General features: G+C 44.1%; 1 protein-coding gene across 1 annotated transcript in view; it reads left to right on the top strand.

The window, feature by feature from the left end:
* Positions 1-10,204, top strand: part of SLC7A14 (solute carrier family 7 member 14) — a 73,056-nt gene extending 62,852 nt beyond the window's left edge. Inside the window, exons 5-8 of the mRNA XM_048506819.1 lie at positions 16-162; positions 3,682-3,890; positions 5,772-6,649; positions 9,241-10,204. Coding sequence (XP_048362776.1) covers positions 16-162; positions 3,682-3,890; positions 5,772-6,649; positions 9,241-9,560 — 1,554 coding nt within the window. The 3' untranslated portion in view covers positions 9,561-10,204. The remainder of the gene's footprint in view (positions 1-15; positions 163-3,681; positions 3,891-5,771; positions 6,650-9,240) is intronic.
* Positions 10,205-23,420: the final 13,216 nt, after the last annotated feature.

Raw genomic sequence — 23,420 nt, 5'->3', positions numbered from 1 at the left:
TCTTTCACTACGCAGGTGCTACAAGGCGCAGCCACCTGTTTCTATGCCTTCATTGGGTTTGACATCATTGCCACCACTGGAGAAGAAGCCAAGAGTCCCAACACATCAATCCCTTACGCCATCACTGCCTCACTTGTCACCTGCCTGACAGCCTATGTATCTGTAAGTATAAGACTACAAGTCCCACTGCGCACTGGACAGTGCCCAGATTAGGTTATAGAAAAGTACAGAATGGTGGGTAAGAGTGTGAACCATTGTCTTGGGTTCAAATCTTGCCTCAACTTCCGGTGAGCTTGGGGTGGGGAGGGGGGCGGGATCTAAATTGCTTTGGATTTTTACTCTGGTTTAGACCGTATGCTGTGTTGATTTTAAATAATTTATATTTTATGTAATATATGGATTGTTTCGTTTTATCGTGTTGTAAGCTGCCCTGAGCCCTTTGGGGGAGGGCGGCCAATAAATCAAAAGTATAAATAAACAAATGAACGAACGAACGAATGAATGAACAAACGAACGAACGAACTTGAGAATTTAATAAGTGGCTTTAGTAGACCATCTGCAACATGGGGGTTGGTAATACTACCCTACTTTACAGGGACATAACAAGGAGGTAATGAGTAGAAGTAGAGTTGGTTTCTTATACCTGGCTTTTATCTACTTTTAAGGATCTTAAAGCAGCTTACAATCCATAACAGATAGGGAGGGAGGTGGGGCTGAGAGTGTTCTGAGGGAACCGTGACTGGCCTGAGCTTCCACATCAGGCTTCTTGTGGACGAGTGGGGAATCAAACCTGCGTCTCCAGATTGGAGTCTGCTGCTCTTAATTCACTCCACCATGCTGTCTCTCCCCTGCTCTTAAGCATTGCACCACACTGGTAGTGTGGAACATCTAAAGATCAGTCATGATCTACAATCTGCTGGGGTTTCTGTGGTTTCATTAAAAAATAACTCAACCCCCTTTTCACTTTTAAAATCTGCTCAAACACAACCGTGGGCTGAATCTAAAAGTGCCCCTGTTCATAGAAGGAGTCCTTCCCCGAGTGAATATGCTCTTTAGGATCGAATTCAATCCCGTGGTTTATTTGAGGGCTCAAAGTGGGGTGATGCTGGAAATGTCAAGAATGGATCGTGACATATTTCTTGTTCCCTAAAAATCAGGACCGTGGTATATGAGATGGGGGGGGGGGGGCGGGGAACCACCCCAGGCTGCACCATTTTCCCAATCTGAAACAGCTTCCAGGAGCAGCTGTTTGTTCAAAATAGGACTCTTTAGTTTGGAGAGGAGACGTCTGAGGGGGGATATGATTGAAGTCTATAAAATTATGCATGGGGTAGAAAATGTTGGCAGAGAGACATTTTTCTCTCTTTCTCACAATACAATAAAAGGAAACACTTCTTCACGCAACGTGTGATTGGTGTTTGGAATATGCTGCCACAGGAGGTGGTGATGGCCACTAACCTGGATAGCTTTAAAAGGGTCTTGGACAGATTTATGGAGGAGATGTCGATTTATGGCTACCAATCTTGATCCTCTTTGATCTGAGATTGCAAATGCCTTAACAGTCCAGGTGCTCGGGAGCAACAGCCGCAGAAGACCATTGGTTTCACCTCCTGCATATGAGCTCCCAAAGGCACCTGGTGGGCCACTGCGAGTAGCAGAGAGCTGGACTAGATGAACTCTGGTCTGATCCAGCTGGCTTGTTCTTATGTTCTTATGAGACAAATAATAGTTCCCCAAGTACACTTTAAATCAGGAAAATGGTATGGGGATGGCTTAGTCCCAGTCCAAACTGGGCTTCTTGCACGCCTGGTTTTTAATGAGAAGGAAATGTTGAGAGCTCCACTCAAAGAACAATCTTACCTATCTTGTGTCTGCGTGACCCCTAGAGTTGCTTTTACCATGTGCTAGAAGGTACCTTCACGTTTTAGGTTATCTCAAGCCTGAATATCAGGATGGGCAATAGAGTGGGAAGTAAAAAGTTGCTTCCAGAGAAACTTTAATGGAAGCCTGAATATTAAGAGATCCAATTTTCAGTACTTCTCTTTCATACTTTTGAGACTGGTGAGGTGCTTCAAGCTAGCTGTTGTTGATTAGCAGGGTGAAGGAAGAATAAGTTGCAACTTTTTTGGAGGTATCACAGTGCATTCTAGAAGTGCATTGTTTTAATTGTAAATTTTGCTGTTGTAAGCTGCCCTGAGCCCATTTTTGGGAAAGGTGGTCTATAAAATGAATTATAATATAAAAATATATATAAATTACAATATTCACAGAAATAAAAACACACAAGTGGAGATATGGGATTTTTAAATACATATTTTAATACATATCTAATACATTCTTCATTCAAATAGCCACATATATATGCACACATATTTACATTACTAACACACAACCCATGTGCTGTTCACCCTCCCTATTCACATACCAGTCCCACACATACCATTCACATACTTAGTCTAACAGTCAAGTACTATTGTGTGAGTTCTGGCTCCTCAATTCCCTGTAGTCCTTCCCAACAGCAGCCCCATCTATCTTTAGGCCTTGTGTGTTGACAATTGTTTAAACTTCTGAAAAGCTGGAATATTCATGAACATTCCATAACCCCTCAATCACTGAGTCAGTTAGAGAGGGGACTTTTTTTTAATGAAGTTATCAAGGCTAATAGATACAGAGATAGCCTGGATTTATTTCAGGGTAGTGATGGTTGTTTTATGCTTCAGCAAATGTATCTGATTTGGGAGGCAAACTGATAAGTAACTGCCCCTAGGGCAGTTACATCAGGGTCCCCTCATATTGAGGGGTCCTGCCATCCCCCCCCATGGGGGTAGGTTTTAAATTGGGGTCGGACGCCTTTTATTATGTATTATGGTTTTTGCTGTTTTATGAGTTTTAAGCTATTTTATGGGATGGAGCCTATGTGTTTATATTTGTACGACCGCTCCTGTTGATGTTGTAGTGAATGTTGTTCACCGCCCGGAGCCCTTCGGGGATCGGGCGGTATACAAATTAAACAAACAAACAAACAAACAAACAAACAAACAAACAAATAAATAATAATAATAATAATAATAATAATAATAATAATAATAATAATAAACTCACTGTTTTCCTGCAAGCCTGAGTTTCATCTCACCTTTCACACATCATTCTGCATGCCCTTGCTAATTATCCTAGCTGATTATCCCTTTGACTTCCCAAATATACAGACAGCTAAAAAGCTGCCTTAAATTCAAGTTGGTTGGGCAATGCAGTGGTCTTGTGTGTAGGTAGTTGTTTACCAGAGGTGTAGCTCCAAGTGGATAGGGCGGGCCCCAATGCTCCCGGCCTGTGCCCCTGTGGGGACATGGCGAGGGCCTTCCGGGAATGTTCCTGGGTGGGACAGGGGCATTCTGGGGCATGGCGGGGGTGTGGCATGGCGAAGAATGCACCAGTGCACTGGGCGCTTTTCCCCCTTGCTATGCCTCTGCTGTTTACACTTCTGAACAACTGGGATGTTCATGAACATTCTATACCAACCAGCAGCTGAACCAGTGGTTTTAGAGGGCCTGAAGTGATAATGGTGCTCCAGCATGGAATCTTCCACACTTCCATACCTGGAATCCTTTAGGTGTCTCGTTATATATACGCTGCTTCCATACACAACTAGGACTAACCATAGCTTGCTTCTTTCCTCTGCAACAGGTGAGTATTATCCTAACTCTGATGGTGCCATACAATGATATCGATACTGAATCTCCCCTGATGGAGATGTTTGCGATGCACGGATTCTACGCTGCAAAGTTCATCGTGGCCATCGGTTCTGTGGCGGGCTTGACCGTGAGCTTGCTGGGCTCCCTTTTCCCAATGCCTCGTGTAATTTATGCGATGGCAGGCGACGGGCTTCTCTTCAGGTAAGCTTCGTCTACTGGAACAGTCCTCTTCAAAATGGCAGCCCCCACTTCTTTCTTCCCCAAAGCAAGGAACCGATCCTGCTTTCCTCCTCCTCATTGAATCAGGAGGTGTTTCAGAACAAAGGTGTAAGATATTAAAATGTCTGAAACAATCAGAATTCATCTAACAGTTATATAGCATTTAAATGTTAAAGCAGTTGAGGAACAGGTGGACTGAATTTTTTGTATTGATGCCAACTGCACAGAAAAAGCTGGCTGAATGGAGGGCTCATGGGGGGGGGGGCTGCTGTTGCTGTGCAATTCCTACACATTTGGAGCATTTACTTGCCCTATGGGAACATAGGTTGTCCAAACAGGAAGTGTGGCCTGAAAGAAATCACAGGAACCAGCACTTCTAATGCTGCTAACCATTCCTAGAACATCCTGATGTCACTTCTGGGACCAAAGAGGGATGTGATGTCATGATGCTGTAGGACAGGGATCCCCAGCATGGTGCATGTGGGCATCATGGTGTCTGCTGACTCCTTTTCTGGTGCCTGACAAGTCTTTTTGGAAAGTGGGTGGACCAGATAGGGCTTTTGCTCAGCAAGGCTTCTAATGGAACATAAGAACATAAGAACTAGCCTGCTGGATCAAACCAAAGTCCATCTAGTCCAGCACTTTGCTACTCGCAGTGGCCCACCAGGTGCCTTTGGGAGCTCACATGCAGGATGTGAAAGCAATGGCCTGCTGCTGCTGCTGCTCCTGAGCACCTGGTCTGCTAAGGCATTTGCAATCTCAGATCAAGGAGGATCAAGATTGGTAGCCATAGATTGACTAATGGAAATTTGATTGGCTGTGTAATTTTTTTAAAAAAATGTTGCTTTGGTAGCAGCTGGCACTCCAGCACAGGGATCTGTGCTGTGATAACTGAAGTTAAGCGATGGCAATCATTTTGTGGCTGGCTCCCCTTCTTGTGGCAGCCATTTTGTTGCTACACCCAATATGCTATGTCAGAATTTCAAATGTGCCCACAAGCTGGAAAAGGTTGGGGACCCAGTTCTAGGAATTTCCAAATTTCCACATTTTTTTACCATAGTGATTTGAAAATTCCTGCACCATCATGGAGTCACTTCCTCTTCTGAAACAGGATGTGAATCTTGACCACTTGATCCTTTTTGTTCATTGCTCCCTTGCCGCACCATTGGGTAATGGTGGTGGATGGGGAGCATTGGTAGGAGGTCCCTTGCTAGAACCACATAAGTGGCTACCCTATTTTCAAGGCTCTGGTCTGAACATGGGCAATAGTGTTCCATGCATTGTCAAAGGCTTTCACAGCTGGAATCACTAGGGTGTTGTGGATTTTCTGGGTTGTATGGCCATGTTCCAGTAGCATTTTCTCCTGATGTTTCACCTGCATCATGTAGCATCTTCAGAGGTTCTGATGGTAGTAAAGCAAGTGGAGTATGCATACCTGTGGAATGTCCAGGGTGGGAGAAAAATCCATTTGCATTGGTTAAAATTCCACATAACACATGCAAATTGCACCCTTCACATTTTTAACCAATGCAGATAGTTCTTTCTCCCACCGTGCACATTCCACAGGTATATATATACTCCACTTGCTTTACTACCATCAGATCCACTGAAGATACCAGCCACAGATGCAGCCGAAACATCAGGAGAAAATGCTACTGGAACACGGCCATACAACCCAGAAAACCCACAACACCCTAGTGCTCCATGCCTTGAAGGTGTTCTGAAATATCCCAGAATCTCTTAAACTCTGTTACCGCTGGCTCCTGCCTGTTTACTAGACTGGGATAGCTCTGCCCCTAAATTCTCAATGGGGAGTTGATGTGCTACATGTTCATTTTTAATTTTGATCCTTTCACCCTCTAGGTTCCTGTCCCATGTAAGTTCCTACACGGAGACGCCCGTAGTAGCTTGCATTGTCTCAGGGTGCCTTGCAGCGCTCCTCTCCCTCCTAGTCAGTCTAAGGGACCTGATAGAGATGATGTCCATCGGCACACTTCTTGCCTACACTCTGGTCTCTGTATGTGTCTTACTCCTCCGGTATCAACCGGAGAGTGACATTGACGGCTTTGTCAAGTTCCTTTCTGAAGAGCATACGAAGAAGAAAGAAGGGATTTTAGCGGATTGCGAAAAGGAAGTTTGCTCTCCCGTGAGTGAAGGCGAGGAGTTTGTAGGCCCACCGACCAACACGTGTGGTGCAAAAAACCTCCCGTCTTTGGGAGACAACGAGATGCTCATTGGGAAATCGGACAAATCCACTTACAATGTCAACCACCCCAACTATGGCACAGTTGACATGACTTCAGGAATTGAGGCAGATGAGTCAGAAAATATCTACCTCATCAAGCTGAAGAAGCTTATAGGGCCGCGATACTACACAATGAGGATCCACCTTGGATTACCCGGGAAAATGGACCGGCCCACAGCAGCTACTGGTCAGACAGTCACCACATGTGTCCTCTTGCTTTTTATCCTGATGTTCATCTTCTGCTCTTTTGTCACTTTTGGGGTGGACTATCTCTACATCCAAAGTTGGTGGGCTATCCTTCTGGTGGTGCTGATGGTCCTGCTGATTGTCATCTTGGTCTTTGTCATCCTTCAACAGCCAGAAAACCCAAAAAAGCTCCCCTACATGGCCCCATGTCTGCCTTTTGTTCCTGCCTTTGCAATGCTTGTAAACATCTATCTCATGTTCAAACTTTCAAGGATCACATGGATCCGGTTTGCCGTCTGGTGTTTTGTGGGTAAGTCCTAAAACTGGGGTGGGGGTGGGGTGTTGGTGTTGAAAACAGCCTGATAATTCCATGGAAGAGACACTTGGACATTTAGATTAGAATCTTCCCATTAGAAAACTTCAGCTATATCTAAATTAAATATCTTCCCACATCAAAACAATAGCAAAGAAATTTAATCAGATGGCTTGTGCAGAATCAGTTCTGCTTAATATCATTTGCTGTGCCTTCCGTTGTAAGTGTGAGTAATTAATTTGTCCTATGTTTGCATGGACTGTTATGTTACTGACATCTGTTTTGAAATGCAAACCTTCATTTGGGGGACCAATAAACCTTCATTTTGGGGGCCACAGCAACCAAGTTCAACTCAGTTCGTCCATCTTGAACCGAGCTCAGAGGGTGGGATCATCTGTGGAACCACTTTCGCTCCTCGTTTCTGATTGCCTCACGTTTTACGGCGGGAAACGTGAGCGTGTGTCTTTTTTTTAGTTTTTATACGTTGCAGCTACGTAGAATTGGCGCCAAAACGTAGCTAAACACACCTCTTGATAGGCTGAACGAGGAGTTATGTATGAGCCTTTGTATGAGTAATTACCCACTGCAGAGTCTACCTAGGTTCGATCCGGTTCCTTTAACTTGGGAGTAACCCTCGTCACTCCCAAGTTAAAGGAACCAGATTGAACCTAGGTAGACTCTGCAGTGGGGAATTACTCATACAAAGGCTCAGTGAGCTTTGAAGGGCTTGCAAATCTTACCACACTGTTTTATAAGTGAACTATCCTTACAGCTCGGAAAACCCACAACAACCAGTATCCTTACTCCTTTTAGACAGACATGCAGGCAGGCAGGCAGATATAAAGGGTGTAAGGATAGTTTATTCCTCTGTCTTTCATTAGTGAGACTACTGCTTCATCTCTTAAGTAAGGTTAGCAGTCATGGGGTAAGATAATAGGTGCTTTTATGAATTGAAAATTGGTGAAATTTTCAGGAAGCTGTGAGTGGGATCAAATGGACTGTTCTCACAGCGGAGAGAGGTCAGCAGTGTGGTCCCACAAGGACCAGAACTATTTGATGTGTTCACACATGATGTGGAATGGGGTGGTGGTGAACAGTGTAGCGGCCAAGATGGCGGACGCATACAGGGAAAGGTTGGTGACACCTCTACATTCATGGTTCTCTGCTGTTTGAAACAATATATTTTCTCCAAGCGATTCCACCAGAATGGATACCAAGAAGGTATACCCATGAAGTTGCTTTATGTTGAGCTGAACTATTGTTCGGCCCAAGTCTATATTGTCTACTCTGACTGGCAGAATCTTAGTCTGTGATCTTTCATACCATATCATAAGTCTTAAGTCACAACTGACTTATGGCATACCCCCATGGGATTTTCAAGGCAAATGTTGAACAGAATTGGTTTGCCATTGCCTGTCTCTGCATAGCAACCCTAGTCTTCCTTGGTGGTCTCCCATCCAACTACTAACCAAGGCTGACCCTGCTTAGCTTCTTAAGGCTATTCAGGTTGCTGTGGCATTGTTACCTGATCCTGTTAACTGGAGATGCTGGTGATTGAACCTGAGGCCTTCTGCATGCTCTTCTATGTCACCATGGCCCATTCCTTGGAAAATAAGTTGTTAGACTCAGTCTGGAAGGGTGGGGGGAAGTGCTGAAATAATTAACCTGCTGCAGGATGTGTGTGTGTGTGTGTGTGTGTGTGTGTGTGTGTGTGTGTGTGTGTGTGCGCGCGCAGGCACATAATGAGTTTAGCACCTTTCACCTTTGGTATTTAAAAACAGTTAAATTTTGAGGAGGAAGCTTTTCTTGGGTAATGTCTCTGGGAAGTTTCATGCAGAGGCGTAGCTGGGCCAAACTGCATCCAGTGCGCAGTCTATATTTTCCGTGTCCCCCCCCCACAGTGCCCTGCCCCCCTCCCCTGTGGTGCCCCACCTTCCCCCTTCCTTTTCGTAGAACTTTTTCAGGCTAAAAAAAGGTATATTCACAGTTCAGGCTTAAAAACAGCTTGATGGGAACTATACTTCCCAGGAGACCTTGTGAGCCCCAAGGCCTCCTGGGAACTTTAGTTCCTCAGGGCGTTTTTAGCCTGTACTGTGAACAGGCCTTTTTTCAGCCTGAAAAAGTTCTAGGAAAAGGAAAGGAACTAAGGTAAGTGTGGAAAGGGGGGACACCACAGGGGGGAAGGGAGAGAGGTCAGGGGAAGTGGGAGAGGTCGGAGGAATTTTGCACCCCCCACATGACCCAAAACCGCGTGCCAGGTGCGTGGCGTGCCCCCCTGTCCCCTGGTAGCCCCGCCGCTGGTGTCATACCCATTTGGGTGCCAGAGTAGGAACCGCAAACAGAAGTGCGTTTTCCGTGAAAACCAGTGGAATTGAGTACTTAATGATTAACCCAAACACATGCTTTTATGATGCTAGAGAATCTGCATAAAATGCTGGGCAAAACAAACCAAATTTGAACTGAGCTAAAATGTCCATCCCGAGTTTTGACAGGCGAATGCTGATGTGAAACGTTTCATGCAGGATGACAATACTAACTCATACTTCGCAAAGATATGTTTACCAGCCAAACTCTCCTCCCTCCTGCAGGGTTGCTGATTTATTTTGGCTACGGCATATGGAACAGCACGCTGGAGATCACCGCTCGGGAAGAGGCTCTCCACCAGAGCACGTACCAGCGTTACGATACTGACGTTGATCCCTTCTCGGTCGATGACGGCTTTTCCTACGCTGAAAGTGAAAACTATCAGGACTGGGACCCTGCTGATGACAAAGGTTTCACTTACCAGCAGATGTCAGAAGCCCAGGGAAGCAGTCGGACAAGTAGCAAATCCAAAAGTAAAGGGAAACACAAACTGAACTCAGACACGCTGATTTCCAATGATGAGTTAGACTACTCGCCAGAGTAGGTGCAGTGAAAACACAAGGCTTTCCGCTTTTTTGTCACTAAGCTAAACCTTTGGGCTACAACGCAAAGCCTTCTTTTGATTCTCATGTCCACTCCCATCCTTTCAATAAAGTTTCTGTTTTCAGAAATTATATACGCTCGCACGCTCGCTCACTCACTTTTCTGCTCTTCAGGATGGTTCTGTCCAGTACTGATCCTGAATCAACAGAACACCCATTTTTTTAAAAAATGAGAAGTCCCTTGCTATAGTCACCACTCACAGTCCCAGATTTCCTGAGTGTTGTCAGAATCTCAGCCCATTGGATGGGCTGGTTCGGCTGGGCAGTCTTTCTGGATGTAGGATAAGTATCAGACAAGGGCTTCCCAGTTGCAGGGATTTTATAGGTTTAATGGAGAACATGCCCAACAAAATAATCAGCAACATAAAGTTCCAAGTTCCACTGAAAGGGCGAAATGCTTTCCCCATGGAAAATACTCTGATACAGTTGTAGAGTTATAAATCAACTGTTAAGATTATTCGGCAGAGTAAACCCTGTTTCTCCGAAAATAAGACATCCCCTGAGAATAAGACATAGTAGAGGTTTTGCTGAAGTGCCGAATATAAAATATCCCCCAAAAGTAAGACATAGCAAAGTTTTTGTTTGGAAGCATGCCCATCGAACAGAACACCAGAACATGCAGCTGTGAAGTGGAAAAATAAGACATCCCCTGAAAATAAGACATAGTGCATCTCTGGGAGCAAAAATTAATATAGGACGCTGTCTTATTTTTAGATAACCACGGTATCAGTATATTCGGCAGAGTTATTCGGCAGAGTATATCAGTATATTCGGCAGGGTTATTCGGCAGAGTATATCTTTCATTTTTTGGAATGCACCCGTCAAGTCAATCGGATTTATGCAGGGAGAGGCCATAACATTTTCACTGAGATTGACTCAGGAACAAAAGAATGATCCAGTAGATGACAGTCATTCAGGCCGGTGTTGCCCCAGGGGAACAAATACCTTTGTGTTCAACAAAAATACTTTTCTCTTTTGAAACTCATGGCAGATCTTTTGTGTTTTTCTTTTTCATTTCCCTTGTTCGTCATGTTCTAAATTCATCCTGCCCCAGTTATCTGGTATGACATTTTGCATGATAGGACCAGAACGATCACATCTACTAATCCACAGTGGCCTCTTCGGGAGTTCTTTGCGGATGCCTTGTCAATATGTTCGGCCATTTTATTTAGCACTTACTTGTGGACACTTTGACTGCCCACAACCTATAAGAACGTCACATCCTGATCTGTGTTATCTCCACCAGAATAATGCACCAAACATGATCTGTATGCCACCTGTTTGCCTCCAGTTGTGATTTCAATAGGTGACTCATGTAGCCAAGCTGCATGAATGGTCAGATCACAGGACAGAGCTCTTGTGATGCTATACCTCTTCTGATTATGGAGGAGTCATATCTTTGAATGTTCTTATTCTCCTCACATATACAAAAAGAAAAGCTTATTGCACTAATCTATAACCCTTCTCCTTCACCTGCCCATTAAAGTGTAGACAGATTTCTATGTGGTTGAACCTTCAAAGAGCCCAGCAAGAGCTGCAACATGAAGTTCTCCTGATCAGGTCATCTCGGCTTTGATGACTAGTTCTTCTTAATTGCTGTTTTTGTGATACAAAAGTCATAAACAGCGCAGCTCTGACTATAAATACCTCCCTTTATGAATGGCCAGCAGGTTAAACACAAAGCTACATATGTGAACATTAATTGATATTAAAAACCTTATTTCACACTATGACTTAAGAGGAACCTAAGCAGAATAAGTTAAGACTAAGAATTAAACTTCCACAGTTTAGATCAAGTAAAACTGCAGAGGGGTTGCCATGTCACTCTGCTGTAGCAAAATAAGACAGAAGTCCAGTGGGAAACTTAAAGACCAACTGGTTGTTGTGGGTTTTCCGGGCTGTGTGGCCATGGTTAGGAACAAGATCTACCAGACGATGGCCACACAACCCGGAAAACCCACAACAACCAGTTAAATCCAGCCGTGAAAGCCTTCGACAATACCTTAAAGACCAACATTTATTTCTGTGTCTGCTTTAGTGTGTCAGAGCTCACTTCTTCAGATGCAGTGGGAAACTCTAATTCATGAATGCTCATATAGAGATAAATACCATTAATCTTTAAAGAAGCAATGGACTTTGTATGTAGGTCATGCATAGCCGTGGTCCAAGCAGCTCAGTGTGTTCACACTCAGTTAATATGCAAATCTAAATGTTCTAAATTATTATTATTATTATTATTTATTTAATTTGTATACCGCCCGATCCCCGAAGGGCTCCGGGCGGTGAACAACATTCACTACAACATCAACAGGAGCGGTCGTACAAATATAAACACATAGGCTCCATCCCATAAAATAGCTTAAAACTCATAAAACAGCAAAAAACCATAATACATAATAAAAGGCGTCCGACCCCAATTTAAAACCTACCCCCATGGTACTGCATCTTTAATCCACAAATAGCTAATCCATAAGGGACTGTTCAAATGGCAGAGCCAAGCATAGGTTTACTCTGAGGCAGTTAATGCTATAATCCTCAGTATACTTCCCTATGAGGAAGGTTTGTTGAATGCAGTGGGGTACATTGAAACAAATGCACAAACACATGGAGTCACCTTCTTGTAAATCAGACCATTGGTCCATCACAGTATTGCCTCCTCATTGAGCAACAGTTCTCCAGAATCTTAGATGGAGGTCTTTCGTATCACCTACCTGATCTTTTTTAATAAAAATGCTAGGGTTTGAACTCGTGACCTTCTGTGTGCTAAGCAGGTGCTCTGTCATGGAGCCTAGCCCCTCCCCTGAGTAAACATATCAGATCAGGCTAGACAAATGGGTTTTGGGGGGAGCAGGAAGATGTTTCCTCCCTCAGTGGGTTCTGCAGATCCACGCCTCATTACAGAAGGCTCCGCACCAAAGATGCACTAAAAACAGAGAACATCCTTCAATTGCTTGCAAGCTGTAAGAGGCAAATTTGCTCAGATCTTGCCTGCCTTCCTTTTTCATCAAGCCAACCAAACTCCAGCACCTTCATACGGAAGGCTCCTGGGTGGAAGGGGAACGATCCAGTGGTTTGCCTACCACCTACTCAGACTCCAAGCTTCCCCCCTTTAAATCCTGGCCGTAGAACTGAGAAGGAAACTTAAGGAAGGGCATTTCGCTCTCTCCTGTCTAAAACAAATGTCAATCCTTTGCGAGACACAGAAAGAGAGTGTCCCTTGGATTCCACTCCCTAGCAAATACAATACCACCCCGCTCTGCAAACAATAATATATTTATTTATATCACGAATCCTGGCCAAGAGAACCAGGTTTCTATACAAATGTTATGCGGGGAGGATAAAAATGATCTCTTTGGAGGTGGGACCCTGTGGAGCACTCTGTGGTGGCCAAGAAGAAGGGAGGCAGTGACCTTTGGCTGATGCTCAGAGAAAGCAAAAAGTATACGGAATTACTCAGAAGAAAAATTTCCTGAGGAATGAGGAAGGGCTCTGGGATTCCTGCCATTTCTTGTAGGCTTCTGCAATGTCCCTTCTGTAGTCTCAACTGTATCACCATGCTACCTGCTAACACGCCCCTCTGCCACACTACTACCACCCCTTTATCCCGGTCTGCCCTTTCCTTTCAACTTGGCCCGTTCACCTGAGATGGGAATGGTTATGCTGCCATTTCTGTGTTCTATGCAGCACTACGCATACATGTGGTGCTTGATAAATCATGACTCCCAATATTACTTCATCTGCTTGCATTAATAGCAGTGGAACTATTGCTTGCGTATTACCATTCTAACATTAAAACAGATAGATATTATTAAAAATGCAAAATGTTGCCTGGAAGGAGAAAACCCTCATCTTATTCCTACAACTAGTCGCAGTAATCTTATACTCTGTCTCACAAAAAGATGTTAGCAGATTGCATATTCCTCCGCCACAGAACTCCATGTCAGACCTTCTTTGTTGTGGAATGCTCTGCCTGAGTCCTAGTGCTGACCTAGCCCTCCTTTTCATCCATTTGAAAGTTTGACGATAGACTATCAGTGAACTATAAATGCTCTTGTATCAAAGTACCATGTTCAGTAATGCATAAAATAATGGTTTTGACAAAAGCAGTGCATAAAAATGAATGATAATTCTCATATTTGTTCAGGACTATATTCTAATGTGGAAGCATATGATTTTGTCAACCACCGCAGCACAACTGACTGTATGAACATGAGTTATATGAGACAGAACATAGTAGTAGCAAAGTTTTGTTTCTTCTAATCAAGTATTAGCTCTTTAATATCTGACTGCCCATGTTATTATTAGCATTCTTATGGCTGGACAGGACTGCTGCTGCCATTACTGATTCGAATACCCCCAGTACCACTACTAGTAATAATATCAGTAGCGTTACTTATTTCATTGTGTGATCGAAGCAAAACCCTCAGTTGCAATCTGAATACTCCAGAGCAGCCCCTGTGACTTTTCTAGGATTCCTCTGAAGCAAACATCTCTGAAGCTACAAACTAGATTATTGACATCATCAGCCTACTCTGAAAGATATTTTTTCTAGTTTTATTTTTATTTTTCATTAAAAAGGTTATTTGGATCTGCTGAAGAGTTCTGTGGAATTCAGAAGCTTGACATTGCAATTTTGTAATACTTTGGCTGGTCCTAATAACCAACACTATATATTGCCCTATTATAATATTGGAAGTGTGTGATCCCCATGTCATTGGGTATTGTGCTAGTGTAACCATTAGGAAACAAGTTTCCCTTCTTCAGTGCGAAAACTTCCCCTCCCCAGTCTGCTCTTCCCACCACCTCTCAACTGGGTGACGGGAAAAACAATGAGAGAATGTGAGGCATTAGTGTCTTGGTGGTGCTGTTACAGCACTTTTGGTGTGACCCAGGACGAATTTCCACTGAAAATTGGCACCTTTTCATCCAGATTCCAACATCCTCACTGCAGCATGTTTCTAGTGAAGACGTCTAGGCCTGCCCCTTGATGGGGTGCCTGCTGTCAGAGGTACAATTGTTAAGCTAGCAGCACCAAAATTTCAGAGTATCTTTAGGAGACTCTCCTGATGACACAAGCCAGGTTTGGTGAAGTTTGGTTCATGTTGGCCAAAGTTATGGATCCTCAAATGTGTAGCCCCTATCTCCTATTAGCTCCCACTGGAAACAATGGGGATGGGGGCACTCCCTTTGGGAGTCCCTGGACCAAATCTCACAAAGCCTGAGAGGTATAAGTAGGAGACTGCTGATGATACCACCCAGGTTTGGTGAAGTTTGGTTCATGTTGGCCAAACTTATGGACCCTCAAATGTGTGTAGTCCCCATCTCCTATTAGCTCCCATTGGGGTGTTTTTTTCCCCAAAAAGGTGCATATACAAGTAGCTCCAGGAAAATCCCATGATAAGGGAGGGGGGGAGCACCAGAAACAGGACTGATCTGTGTTCCGCGATTTGGCAGTGGGGAGATCACAAGGAAACCTGGATATTTCGGGTGACCATCCTAGGATTAATCGCCAGTGGGAAATCACCCCCAGAAGTGATGTCATTATGCCAGGTGACACACCAGCATTTGCCTAAAACTCTATGGCTAAACCATAGAGTTTGGGGCAAATAATAAAGCATCTCCCCTACATTATGATATTAATTATAGATTGCACTGACAGTGACATAACCATGTTGCCAGTGATGTCACGACATCACCCGTAAGGCTTCCCTCCTCACCAATGAGTCACCCACTGACAACCCTAATAACTATTCACCTCATTCATTTACATGAAAATCCAGATTGTGGATGATCATAGTAGCACAAGATACAATGGCGGAGCAGATCTGCTGTGGTGTACGGGTACAGAGGAACACATGGGTGTTGCGGGTGGGGCCAGTAGATGTCATCCCATATGTTCACTGAATACATATTCCACCTGAATTTAATGAGTCTATTGAAGGGCCTGACAGTGCATTCGTAAACAGAGTTATACCCTTATAAAACTATTCACTCCAGTGGACTGAGGGCTTTGTAACCGTGGTTAAGACTGCATGGTAAATTTCTGGTGGAAGCTCGTAACAAAGCTAGATGGGCAAAAATTATAAACCAACAGCAGCAACTTGAGTCATGCTTTTAAGGTGACGTCTGCTAGCCCACCAACTGGGCCTTCAAGTCCGCATTATCACATAGCCAACTAGGGGGCAATCCTGAGACAGGAGGAGGGGAAGAATCACAGCTATGGTGTGAAGGGGCAGTGCCAACTTCCCATGAGAACTGCTCAGATGTTGAGGGAGCTCTCAAGGCGTGGAGACTCTGAAGGGGCCTGTGTCAGGAAAAGCCAGGCCCTTCATTAGGCAACCAGAAATCAGCTGTGGAAGACACACTGTCCCTTTCTCTTCAGGCTGAAGAAGCAGGGTCAGGAGGAGGACAAGAGTGACCAATGTTTCCTCCCCTCTCAATCTGACGGCACCCCCTGCTGGCAGGGACCCACCAAGCTCAGGCCCATTTCGTACACAGTGATCGAATCCCCACTACCGTCTTAGCCAGGTTTCAGAACACAAACGACCTCAAACCTGGTTAGTTTGTGTTCTGAAACCTGGCTAAGACGGTAGTGGGGATTCGACCAGTAATGAACATTTATTCAAAATACAAAGTCCCTGAATTCCGGACTTGAGCAAAATTTCCATCTCTGTTTCCTCTGCCTCCCTCATCCCCAGCTCCGGGCACTGGAAAGAGTTTGTAAAAACTCTGTACTTGTAAAAAAACTGGAGGCCAAAAAGAGGCTAAATTTTAGCGAACGGAGACTACTTTTCAAAATTACCTATACCTTTGAGAGTGTTTTTGCTGGAGACCCCAAGCTATTTTTGTGCCCAAGGCAAAAAACAAAAGGTCATTTAGATAGCCCCTCCAACACAAAATAACATGGGGGCACCTGTTTGATGTAGTAGTTTGTGATCCAGCGTTCCTTAATATCCAGATCATACCATGGTAGGACACCTTCCTAGTCCAAAAAGATTTGTCTGCTTGCTGATCAGCATCTTTGCTGTAGAGAAACATACCATCGATTTGAGGGACGTTTTTTTTCCCTCTACGAGCACATGATGGATTCAGAATCTTTCTTTTTTTGCCACGTAGGCAGCTATGCACAGAGAGGGAAGGATGTGGTATTTCTAAGAGCGCAAAAAGGCATTTGACCATAAACAATATCGGTTGGGGTGACATTTTGTGCAGACGTAAGAATCACACCTCCTCTCCTGACTACAGGGATCAGTTTCCCTGGAGAAATGGCTACCAATCTTGATCCTCCTTGATCTCAGATTGCAAATGCCTTAGCAGACCAGGTGCTCAGGAGCAGCAGCAGCAGAAGGCCATTGCTTTCCCATCCTGCACGTGAGCTCCCAAAGGCACCTGGTGGGCCACTGCGAGTAGCAGAGTGCTGGACTAGATGGACTCTGGTCTGATCCAGCAGGCTAGTTCTTATGTTCTTATGTTTAAATGGATGCTTTACGAGGGTGGCCTCTATGGAATTGTACCCCGCTTAAGTCCCTTCTTCCCCAGGCTCCATCCCCAAATTCCAGGAGTTTCCCAACTTACATCTGGGAAATTAACCCCTCAGCCCTTGCCAGTGGCCAGAAAAGGATCTAGCCAGATAGTAGTTTTAGAAGGCTGGCTGGATCCAACCTATAGCGTGCAGTTTTCTCTTCAAAGATATTTTGATGCATGCATCATTTCTCACATTCCAAGCTGTCACCTCCATGAGTGGAAGACCCTTGAGAACTCTTTGTATGCACAGGAAGCCCTATTGCTCTGGTCATGGGACCAGAGGAGCGGGTTTCTACAATTACTTTACTCCAAGTCCCTGCACCTGAGCTTTGTCACTGAAAAAGATTGCCAGTGTCTGGAAATGGCATTTTGTGTTACACATTCAATCTGCAAATGATTTCCCTGGCTTTAATTTTTTCCCCCCCACTTGGTCGATTGTTGGTACAATTCCCACTTGTTGTGTTGTTTCTTTGCAGACAGCATTTCCTGTGAAACAATTCTCTGCAGTTCGGATATGAAATTGATGTATTTGGGTTTTTTTTTCAAAGAGAATAATTTGTTCTCAACTTTATTTATTTGTGATTTCCAAACCCCATTGGTGCACTATGCAATGGGATTTTGTGGCGTGTCATGGCAAAAGACAACACTGTTTATACAGCTATCTCAATGGAGTGACCTTTATTTTGAGAATGACTTGTGTTGTTGACTATTATATAAAAACTATATAAACATTTTGACTTGTCAAAACACTCTGAAAAGAAACCTACAGTTACCAAATGTGTATATTTTAATAGATGCATAAAGCTTCATTGTGTGCCTTTATATTTACAAAAAAAGGGGGGGGGGAAGGTTATAGAGAAAGCCAGAGAAATACAGTCTCAGCTGGGCTTTTAAATGAAACATTAAACCAAAAAGAGACAGAGAGGAAGGAAATCCCATAATCTATATATTAATATATATAAATATTTGTTAAGCTTACAGTATCTGAAGGTCTGATATTTTTCAAAATGAATTAAATATAAACAAATTTTGCCTTAAGAGCTTGGGGGGGCAGAAATTCCTTTGTAGAAGAATGATTGAAATGGGATGCTTTTGGTATTTACATGCATTGTTGTGGGGGGAAATGGTTATTAGTTTACACAATAAAAAGTGGAAAAAAACAACCGTGGATTGAGTCGAGGGCAAGTCTGTCATCCTCCGCTCTTTGGACATTTCTCTCTTCAGCTGAATTATTTTCAGTTCCTTTCCTAACAATCCATGACATAGAGTTTGTCTTTTTTTTAATTGCTGCAACACAATGGGTTGACCCTTTCATTGCGCCATCTACTATGACCCTAAGAGTAATTCCCCACTGTAGAGTCTACCTAGGTTCGATCCGGTTCCTTTAACTTAGGAGTGACCCTCATCACACCCCACAGCAACCAAGTTCAACTCAGTTCATCCATCTTGAACCAAGCTCAGAGGGCGGGATCATCTGTGGAACCACTTTTGCTCCTCGTTTCTGACTGGCTCACGGTTTACGACAGGAAACGTGAGCATGCGTCTTTTTTAGATTTTATATGTCGCAGCTACATAGAATTGGCATCAAAACATAGATAAACACACCTCTTGATAGGCTGAACGAGGAGTTATCTGATCGCATCATCATAGCTTCAACAATAATAGCAGTTTTTTTAAAAGGCGCGCTTTTCACCGCCACGACTCTCCCGTTCTGCACATGCCCAAAACACGTGTCTTGATTGACTGAATGGGAGAATCGCCCCTGACGATTCCCCACTGTCTATCTTACAACTGAGTTCAGCCTAGTTTTGGGGAAAAAGCTGTACTTCATAACTGGAATCAGAAATTCCAGTTCTGAGGGGACCAGAACTGAAACAAAACCAGGTCGAACTCAGCGACAGTGGGGAGTTGCTGTGACGAACCTAGGTAGAACCTAGGTTGACTCTGCCAATGGGGAATCACCCTAAGATAACTTTCCCTCTCAGTCTTAATAAATGCATTACAATACACTTGAAGGTGCAATTTTTTTTGTTCCAGTGCATGTCATCTTAGAAAGCATCGTGTAGTGTTTAGGAGCAGCAGACTGTAATCTGGGGAACCAGGTTTGATTCTGCACTCCTACACAAGGAGTGGAGACCTTGGGCCAGTCACAGTTCTTTCAGAACTCTCTCAGCCCCACCTCCCTCACAAGGTGTCTGTGGTGGGGAAAGGTAGGGAAGGAGTTTATAAGCTGCTTTGAAATTCCTTATGGTTGAGAGAAGCAGGGTATAAATCCAAACACTTTTTCTTCTTCTTACGCTTTGTGACACTGGACATCATTTTTCACATTGCTGCCCACTTACTCCATTTGTGGATATCTTCCTAAAGCTCTTCACTGTTGGTCTTCTTTGTCATCATCTTGAATAATTGTGCGTCATCAGCAAACTTGGCCACTACACTATTCATCCCTAGTTCCAGATCATTTAGCAACAAATTAAATAATACTGGCAACCAATAATGATCTTTATGGGACCCGATTGCTTACTTACTTCCATCGTGCGCTTACTTCCATTCATTCCTACTCTTAGCTGTTTGCCATTTCAACGATTTTTAATTCATCAGAGAATCTTATCCCCTGACTGCTAAGTTTACTCAGTTCTCGTCACTAGTCAATGGCTAAGGATCACGAAAGGATCATGAATTCAGGATCATGAAAGAATTGTGAAACAAATACAAATCAAGAAAAGTATCTGCTAACAAGGTGTTGTAGAAATCACAAGTTGGATTATCTTAAATTAGAGTAAGAGGCCACATCAAAACCTTCTGTAAAGTTGTTTTGCTGTTTTCTGTATAGGTTGGAGGACATGGGATCACGGGATCCGTGATCAGATCACATGCTTTTGTCTCAAAAAGCTGCAGCACTGAGGAATACAGAATAAAACTCTCCCATCCCCGCTGTGTGCATTTTCAAAACTTCCCCTCCAGACTTGTTTCTTTGCCCCTTTTTCAGGCTGCATTCACAGCAGGCTTATGGGGCAATGGACATTCAGAGTTGGCTTGCCGTTGCCAACCTCTGTGAAGCAACCCCAGACTTCCCCGGTGATCTCCCATCCCAGGACTTACCCTGCTTAACTTCTGAGACTGGACAAGACTGTGCTATCCTGGGCTATTGAGGTGAAGGCTGTGTTGCTGTGGTAAGGAGGAAAGGCAGGCACAATTCCAGGTGGCAAACCATAATGACGTCCATTCCTAGGCCTCTAATGAAGTCAGCACTCATGAAAGATTTTGCTGGAATAAATGTTGTTAGTCTTTAAAAGTGCCATTTGACTGTTGTGTTGTTAGGCACAACATGTCCTGTATTTCCCCCACCACCACCACCACCACCACCATGTCTGTAGTCCTTTCCTTACCCACCCCCATCCCAACATTTACAAAAGAACACGACTTTTTGAAGCTACATCACACACCGGGTAATCTAACCATAGAGTCTACCATCTCCTTGAGAGTCCACCTCAGAAGAAAAGCTGAAGCTACAGACAGTACATAAGAGTTGCTCCTGCCTATTATATCAGCTGTTGAGGGGAGGTCTGAGGAGTCCGATGGGCCTTTGTGAATTTGCCCCTCCTTCATTGCCCGCTCCTAGAGCCAGAGAGCTCTTGCCCAAGACAATGCTTCTCAGTGCTTCTTCTAGGCTGCAAAGCCTTTACATAGCTTTTGGGGATAACCATGTGACCTATGGGTAGCCACTATTTATAGCACTTTGGAAGACAGTGCCATCCTTGTGTTGCCAACTTTGGGTTACAATAGAGAATGCTATTGTCCCACGCCACCCTCCCCCCACACGCATACATCAGAGGTGGCCAAGCCCACAGACCAGGATAAATAGAGGGGCCCCAAAGAAGCCACTGGACGTTACTCCCAACAGCCCACAGAAGGGCCATTCAAATGGCAAAAGTGTCAACATTCTCTTCATGCAGGGGAGGAGCTATGAAGAAGTCAACATTGCTGGATACAAAGACAACCATTTACTTAGTGGGAACTTAACCCCAGTGTGCATGTAACCTCTTGGTCCGCATTCTCCTACCAAGTGGAGGGGAGAATTTCATCAGCCTTCCACACCAGAAATCTGGGGAAGCACTAAAATTCTCCTCATTGCTTAGTGGGACGAAACGGGCCCAAACTTAACAGAACAGCAGAAGAAAATAGTTCTTTGATGGAAGGTCTGCCCTGATCACGCATAAGATGTGGGGAAAGAGAGTCCACTGAGAAGAACAAAAGAGGCACACACATCAGGGAGATGGAACCTTTCTCCTTCTACAGCTTATCAGAATCTGTTTTCAGTGGAAGAGCTAGATATGAGTCTAGTAACACCTTGAGGACCACCAAGATTTCCAGAGTAGGAGCTTTTTGAAAGGAAAAGCTGCCTTTGTCAGATACCCACCTGAAGGAATGAAGGCAGCCTTGACTCTCAAAAGCTCATGCCCTGGAAATCTTTGCAGTCTTTACAGTGGGGTGCTGTGGGGTGCTGTGTGGTTTCCGGGCTGTGTGGCCGTGTTCTAGCAGCATTCTCTCCTGATGTTTCGCCTGCATCTGTGGCTGACATCTTCAGAGGATCTGATAAAGGATCTGATCACTATCAGATCCTCTGAAGATGCCAGCCACAGATGCAGGCGAAACGTCAGGAGAGAATGCTGCTAGAACACGGCCACACAGCCCGGAAACCACACAGCACCCCAGTGATTCTGGCCATGAAAGCCTTCAACAATACAGTCTTTACAGTGCTTTTGGACTCACATCCAGCTCTTCTACTGATGATCAGTGCTGCTATCCACCTGAAACTGTCTTCATTTGGGATCCTGTACCAGAAGTGAGTCCAACTTAGTATAAGTGTGGGGGGAAAGCCAGAAGACGTGAGTGGCAAGTCTAATTTTAGGGTTCTCTTAAGACTATAAAACCTGAGAATATAGTAATTTTAAAAAAAATTGAGAGAGAGAGAGAGAGCGCTCAGTGGAGGAAATTATTTGAAAAGCAATTGCATGCGTTGGAATCCTGTTATTATTTAATCTGGGAAGTTTACAGTGCAATCTAAAGCGAGTATACTCACAATACTACTGAACTTTACTCCTAGGAAAGTGGTCTTAAAATTGCAATTTTATTTTTTATTTTATTTTTTTATTCGATTTGATAAACCGCCCTACCCCCAAAGGGCTCAGGGCTGTGTACAACAGATCAACAGCAAACACAGTAAAAACAAATCGAATATGGGGTGCTTCAGTGGGGTGTTTAATAGGGTGTTTCAGTGATTGCCACTGTGCTTGTGAGTGCAATGGGGCCCACTGGTTTGCTTCCTAATACACACTTCCTCTTTAGCTAGACTCTCTCTCTTCCCCAAGCAAGGACCCAATCTTGGCTTTTCTGTACTTCAGTAGACTCAGCAGCACTTCAGAAGAGCAGAGAGGCCATGCCTTCATTTCTGCAGAGACTACCCATTTCAATACAGCCACTTCCTTTGTAGGCCTGGCTTGGAACCTCCAAACATTTTGTGAATTGCCATGGTGGACATTTTGTTATGGCACCCACACTTGGTTGCCATGACAGCCATGTTTAGATATTTGAAGGGATGTCATGTTGGTGAGGAAGCAAGCTTGTTTCCTGCTGCTCCAGAGACTAGGACCAGGAGTAATGGGTTCAGGTGAAGGAAAGGAGATTCCACTTAAACATCAGAAAAAAAAACTTCCGGACAGTAAGGGCTGTTTGACAGTGGAATGCACTACCTCCGAGTGTGGCGGAATCTCCTTCTTTGGAGGTTTTTAAAACATCTGTCAGCAGTGCTTTGATTATGTGTTACTGCATTGCAGGGGGTTGGACTTGATAGCCCTTGGGGTCTCTTCCAACTCTTATCAGTCTATGATTCTAGTAGGGGATTAAACAGCAAATCACCGGTCCAGCAAATTGTTGCTCCAGTCGAGGAACAAGCTCAGTGTCAGAAGCTTGAAGGGATTAGGTGGACAGAACTTTGTTGACCTTGTGTATGTATCACTGGATCCCTCTGAGCTATTAGCTGCAACATCACATTTTGACTTTCCACTACAGTTGTGTTGAAGTGTGGCAAGAAACAGGCCAGAACTTTTTGCAGACTACAATGCTTGCTCAAAGAACAATCCCCACCAGCACGAGGGAAGTTTAAACCCCCTGTCTCTATGCACCACGGACCCATAATTGGCCCCACACATTCTCAGGAGATATGCCTGAAGAAATTACATAACAAGTATTTAGGCCCTGTTTCTCATCACCCAACC

The sequence above is a fragment of the Sphaerodactylus townsendi genome, linkage group LG08 (assembly GCF_021028975.2).
Source record: "Sphaerodactylus townsendi isolate TG3544 linkage group LG08, MPM_Stown_v2.3, whole genome shotgun sequence".
Classification (NCBI taxonomy): domain Eukaryota; kingdom Metazoa; phylum Chordata; class Lepidosauria; order Squamata; family Sphaerodactylidae; genus Sphaerodactylus; species Sphaerodactylus townsendi.
Note: the sequence above shows the minus strand (reverse complement) of the source record. Positions and strands in the feature narration are given on the sequence as shown.